Source organism: Arachis duranensis, chromosome 7 (assembly GCF_000817695.3).
Source record: "Arachis duranensis cultivar V14167 chromosome 7, aradu.V14167.gnm2.J7QH, whole genome shotgun sequence".
NCBI lineage: Eukaryota > Viridiplantae > Streptophyta > Magnoliopsida > Fabales > Fabaceae > Arachis > Arachis duranensis.
The window spans coordinates 16,815,892-16,822,727 of record NC_029778.3 but is presented as its reverse complement, the minus strand read 5'-3'; the positions used below and the strand labels follow the sequence as shown (position 1 = coordinate 16,822,727).

Genomic DNA, 6,836 nt, shown 5'->3' with positions numbered 1-6,836 from the left:
ACTTCAAAGTCAACTTGGTACCGTTGGAGGTTTCTAAACAAACCAGTCCAACACCAGCACATTTTGCAACACCTTGATGAGCCATTTTCACATCACCAAAATCACCAGGAGTATAGGACGTAAACAAATCCCTCCTAGATGTAACATGAATAGAAGCACCGCTATCAATCACCCAACTAGTGCTATTATCAACAAGGTTAACAGATTCAAACTCCTCAACAACAAGAAAATCATCATGAGTTACATTAACCTTGTCTTCCTTGTTACCATCATCTTTATTTATGCTTTTGTCTTTACTTGCCTTAGCTTTCTCCTTCTTTAGCTGCCAACAAAATCTCTTCACATGTCCCTTTTGACCACAATGATGACACTCAATATTCTTATACTTTCCTCGAGACTTGCTTCTGATTTGATCTCTACTTTTAGGACCTCGACTTTTGCTTCTCCCCCTAGACTCAGAAACAAGAACATCTAAATGTGTAGTCGATGTACCTTGTGACTTTCTTCTCATCTCTTCATTCAAAACACTGCTCTTGGCAAGATCCACAGAGATTACACCATCAGGAGCAGAATTGGACAATGACATTTTGAGAATTTTCCACGAGTCTGGTAAGGAGCCAAGAAGTAACAATCCTTGAACCTCTTCATCAAACTTGATGCCCATGGAAGATAACTGATTCATAATTCCTTAGAAATTATTCAAGTGATCTGTCATTGATGTCCCATCTGTATACTTCAAAGCCAACAACTGCTTGATCAAAAACATCTTGTTATTCCCAGTTTTCCGAGCATACAACTGTTCTAACTTAATCCAAAGGGTTCGAGCATGTGTCTCTCCAATAATATGGTTCAACACATTATCGTCAACCTACTGCCTAATATATCCACAGACTTGTCTATGCAACAAAGTCAAATCATCATCAGACTTATCATTAGGCTTCTCTGTACCAAAAACTGGTTGATAAAATTTTTTGACATAAAGCAAATCTTCCATCTTTGACTTCCACAAATCATAATTAGGACCATTAAGAGTGATCATCCTACTAGTATTAGTATTAGCTTCCATTGTTTACAGAATCACAAGCCCAGAAAAATACCAACAAGCTCTGATACCAGTATGAAAGAGCCTAGCAGCGGAAACGACACAAATGTCCAACACAAGAACAATATGGAAGCACTCACAACACAATATAGCAGCAACTATAACAAGCAAATATAGCAAGTAAAGCAATAACAAGAACACACCAAGATTTTAACGTGGAAAACCCCCTCAATGTGAGAGGTAAAAATCACGGGTCGTCCAGACCAATGAAATAGCTCCACTATAATCAAATGAGGTACAGGAGAGTCTCAAACAAAGCACAAAAAGGTGCATATAACCAGCCAAAACATCAAAGCACAAAAGCTCACAAATAAGAAGTAAGAAGATCAAATATACCCAAAAAACAGAGCTGATGTCGAAGCCAATTTCTCCCTCTGCAGACCTCCAATTAAAATCTCCACCGTTCAGAATGAAGAACAAGATGTGAAGAATCTACAGTCCAAATTTCACGTCGATCCAACGGTGAAAGAATGAGAAACTGCCATTCCAAGATTGCTGCTTTATGTAAAAATGGAAAACCTAATTTCAGAACATGCAGTTTAAATTTCAAGCCGATCCAACGGTGAACAACTGAGAAACTGCCATTTGAAATTTACTGCTTTGGGCAAAAACGGGAATTATGTTTTTCCCTCTTCTCTCTCACTTGGTGGCTATACTCTCTCTCTCAAAAAACCTCAAAAAACTAAATTAGGGTTGTGACACTAGGGTGAAAGAATACACCCCTAAAATGTTGGGCTTGAGCCTCACAAAGGAGAGAAAAACCCAACAATATTTACATGTTTGAATTGTGACTAGTATCCGTGTCCCTGTCTATGCTTCATTGCACTTAATAAGCTCTGTTCCGAAGTTCCATATGCCTTTCCTTAAGGGATGGTATTATATATTATTATTATATTTTATTATCATTACTCATCCCTGGAATCAAGATCAAGGATGTAATATACAATTAAGAGGGGGTTAAATTGTTCTTGAATGAACATCATCAATTGAATCACAATGTTAATAATACACAAGAATTCAAGAAAGTAAAAGCTACTCAAATAAACTCAAGGAATTTCATCCATGACAAATATTGAAGGCCACTCTTATATACCATTTTATGTTTGCTTCCTGGATAAGAAAGTTCTAGAAATCAATTTGGTTTGTAAGGAAAACAAAGCAAAAGTAAATCAATCAGATTTAATAATCATGGAGTAGTTTGAACATTTGAGTCCTTGGATTTATTCTCTTCGGAAGACGGCCGGTTCTCGGAGTCAGATAGCCGGATCTCTTCTATCATCCTCACTACCTCCTCCATGGTAGGTCTCATATCCGGAACCTTCGCCACGCATGCCATGCCAATTTGCAACATTTGCACCATTTCTTCTTCAATGTTTTGATACCTCATTAGCTCCACATCAAAAACCTCGGCCGTCCACTCCTCCCTAACGACCGATTGGACCCACCTTGGGAGATCAACCATATCATCACGTCCTGGAGACATTGGCGGAGCTTTCCCAGTAAGCATTTCAAGAAGGAGGACACCGAAACTGTACACATCCGATTTATGAGTGTGCTTCCTGGTTTCAATGACTTCCGGCGCACGGTAGCCTGCAGCTCTAGTGGGAGCTGTGGGAACATTCATGAGTGGCGTCAGGCCGAAATCAGAAATGCTCCCATCATTCTCTTGGCTGATGAGCACATTCGAGGCTTTGACATTTCCATGAGTGAATTTCGGACCACCAACAGAATGTATGTGAGCAATTCCTTTGGCAATTCCAAGTGAGAGTTTTAATCTTGAGTCCCAATCTAATGGAGTTCTTCCACTTGATCTATTACCTGTCATCAAAATTCAGATTCAAATTAAGGGAAGTGAATGATTTAGCTGATTCAAATAATACAAAAAGAGTGGGAACATGCAATACACATATACATAGCATACAATCTATAGGATGATTGTGAAAAAAGGGTGCAACTGACATCTGCACATGCCATGCAGAACTAACAATGCAGCACAAATTCTATTGTTTGGACTAAAATTAGTACAAATGCATTTTATGTATTAGTCTTCTCCAAAAAACAGGTTACATATATTGAAATGAACAGAAACAACATTATAGAGAGTCTCAATGTATTAAAGCAATTAAAAGAATAATGTATTATAAACCTTAGAAGAAATGCTTACCGTGCAAAAGTGTTGATAAATTGCCACCTGGGACATAGTCATAAACCAAAAGCTTCTCGTCCTTTGAATAATAATATGCGCGAAGTGGCAACACATTCGGATGCTGTCCGACTCTTCCTATGATCTCCATCTGCTGTTCGAAGTCCTTTTTGCTCACCACAACTTCTTTCAACCGTTTAACCACGACAGTTGTCGACTCCTCCAACACAGCCTTATATGCAGTACCATAACTACCCTTCCCCAAAACTTCAGCCGAAGCCCTCAACAGATCCTCGAGATCAAAGTTATAGGAACTTCCCTCAAAGAAAACCAGTTTGTTCTTCTCAGGTTCTTGTACCCCACTTCCAAACTCTTCCTTTGGCTTCTCGCTCCTCCCTCCGACGCTAGGACCCTTCCCTTTACTTACACTACTAGGCCTTTCATTTCCATCATCTTTTTTCTTCAAACAACAGCAAAGAACAATGACAAGAACTAACAACAACAAAAGCACGCATCCACCAACAGCGATTGCGATTATAGCTGCCTTACTCAGTTTATGTTTGGAGCTTTTTCTTACAAGAGGCGACGATGGAGGTGAAGCTGACGGAGGTCTTGGGGGAGCTACAGAGCATGGCTTTAGAGGCAATCCACATAAGTGAGAGTTCCCTTCAAAGGAAGAATTCGGGAAGTTCTTAAGAACAGGAGGGATAGAGCCATTCAAGTGGTTGTAGCTTAAATTCAAATGCCTGAGCTTAGCAACATTAAGATTCGGTATCTCTCCGGATAGGGAATTGTTCTGTAGGCTCAATCTTGTTAGCTGTGTTGAATTCTGTAGTGTCTTTGGAATACCACCGGAGAAAGAATTGTAAGACAAATCAAGTACATTGAGTTGGGGAGGCAATGAGGTAGGTATATTACCGGAAAGGTTATTATGCTGAAGGTAGAGGTTTTGGAGTAATGGAAGAGAAGTAATATCGGCAGGTAGGCTTCCAAAGAGTAGGTTTGAACGAAGGCTGAGATTTCTAAGAGCATCAAGCTTGCCGAGCGTGTCAGCCGGGATGGTGCCAACTAGTCCAATTCCAGGGAGCCGGAGAGAAACAACACGGGTGCCATTCGAATTGCAAGTGACACCTACCCAAGATGTACAAACTTTGGTAGATGAATTCCATTGAAGGTTGCGACGGTGGGGGATAGCCGCAGCAAAATCAAGAAGGGCTTGCTTATCGGAACTTAAGTCAGCAAAGACCAGAGGAGAAAGAATAACAATGCTTAAAAATAAAGGATGCAGTAGAGGTAAATAGAACTTCATGGATAGTTTTCTTGCTGAAAGATATAAAATGTTGACAATTGAATTCAAAGAAACCTCTTCCATCCTTCATAGTTTCCTGATTTAGCATGACACAAATCAAAGTAAAAAATGATAAAGTGAGAATAAGCACAACATAAAGAAGCTATAATGTAGACTAAACAAAAACTCTAGAACATAATCACAGAACAATTCCAATTAAGTAAACGTAGCATCCGATTCAAGTAAGAAACACATAGGCAATTGTAAACCACCGATGAATTGTTGCTTAATTATAATGGAAGAACAAACTTTCTGTGACTGAAAAAAAAAAGAATAAAGCTCTAGATTTACAGCCTAAAGGAAAATAATATTCTAAGAGGATATTTTAAATACATATTAAAATTAAAAACAATCATCTTCAGAAATTTTATCATACTACAGCCATAAGCATAGTTTCGAAGTACCAGCTCAGTGTGAAATTAGAAACATGCTTAGCAGCTTATAGGTGAGAAAGTCTTCTGAACAATTAAGGGGAAAAGTCAGAGTTTGAAACATTTTAACCAGATCAGATAATTACAACCACATCCTCAAGTACACGAATCAAATTAAGGTTGAAACAATTACTTTTGGTAGTTCATAGGTGAGAAAGTACAAAGACTAAGAGTAAAAAGCAGTTAAGCAAACATGCTATGTACTGATTCATAACTTTCTATGTATTAATATAATAATAGAGTGAGTTCCACTGTAAAACTAAGTCATATGGGTAGGTATAAGATCATTGAGTAGTTATAGTTTTCTTAAAACTAAACTAAATGAAATTTTGACTAGTTTTGATAGCTTGAACTAACATATCTAGAGTTTATCCTCAGAAACAAATCGTTTCATGCCAACCATCAACTACTGTAAGATTGCTTTAATCTCAAGATGAAAAAGGAAAGGTCGTGAATTTCTGCATTTGAATATAGAATTAATGGATGAATTAAAATGCAAGTTTTCTTCTTCAAAAACATACCACATTTTGTGGATTAGGAAGGAAATTAAAACACCAACAACAGTCAAAGCAGTTCACCAAATCTTTTTTCATTTTTAATCAGAAGAAAAATTGAAAAAAACAAAACACCTTTCTGCCCAGATAACTTGAGATCCTAAACCAGTTTTTTTTTTTTTTTTAGCAATTTAGATTTTAGAGCTACACATCCAGAAGAAAAAACATGCAACAACATCATCTGAGAAAAGAGACCCAAAAATTCAATTTTCAAAACATATTATTGGAGTTTTGAGATAGCAATAAAACCACAATGTGGAAACCATTTTCCCAAATTGTCACCAACCATGAACAACACTCTCTCAAAACACAACACCCCAGATCTGCCAACTTAACTACAAGTACCAGTAACCAGTTACCATAAACGGGCAAGAAAAAGGTAACACTTTTCAATGATTACTCACCTTAATGGAACCTGAGGAGCAGAATGGTGATTCATGGCAGAACTCGGAAGAAGAAGAAGCTATGGAAGTTGAAGCAGCTTCAGGTTCTGACAAGTACTTGTCACAAGAACAATGAAGAATCTGAAGCATAGCAGAACACAAATCCAGTGTGAATTTGCATGATGAGATTGAAAGCTTTCTTTTTTTTCCCCTGAGCTTGAGAGAAGATTCAGTAACAGCTACAAGTTTACAACCAAAGACATATGCTTCACAACCCAAATTCAAAATAAAATATAAAAAAATGTTTTTTTAAATAAAAAATAAAAGGGCTCAAGATTCAGAAAAGTGAGGGTTTTTTTTTGCCTTTTTCTTTTTCTACTTTATTTGGCAAAGTAAACGAATGAGCAAAGAGGGAACAAAAAGAGAGTAAAAGCCAAATGGATTAAAGAATAAGAGTGTACAGCAAGGCAATGCAGTGCCATACACTACCCTCTTTCATGACTCAACCATGACCCCATGGCAATGGAAGAGAGAGAAGAAGAAGAAGAAAGAAAAGAAGACAATGGACACGTAAGTAGGACTTATAAGTTATATTGTTATAATGTTACTGTTTGATGAATCCTTAAACGGCTAAGATGGAAAGTACTTTAATGTTTTCTCAAAAACTGGAAACGCATATGAAAAAGAAAAGAAAAAAGAATAAATGAATGTTCTGTTATTTTATTTATCCGTTAATAAGCAAAAAATTCAATTAACCTTTTTGAGTTTTACTTTTACCACTTGGGCTTAACATTTGTGTTTTCCTAGGAATAAGTAGTATTGTCNGCTCTTTTAATTGAATAATATATTATAATAATAACAAATTATTTAATATA

General features: G+C 37.1%; 1 protein-coding gene across 1 annotated transcript; it reads right to left on the bottom strand.

Annotated features, from left to right (window-relative positions):
* Positions 1-2,048: 2,048 nt before the first annotated feature.
* Positions 2,049-6,530, bottom strand: LOC107458056 (probable inactive receptor kinase At5g58300). The gene is made up of 3 exons (XM_016076256.3): positions 5,983-6,530; positions 3,267-4,630; positions 2,049-2,920 (listed from the first exon to the last, which is right to left on the bottom strand). Exons 2-3 carry the CDS (start codon positions 4,615-4,617, stop codon positions 2,289-2,291), a joined length of 1,983 nt encoding a protein of 660 aa, XP_015931742.1. The 5' UTR covers positions 4,618-4,630; positions 5,983-6,530; the 3' UTR covers positions 2,049-2,288.
* Between the last annotated feature and the right edge of the window lie 306 nt (positions 6,531-6,836).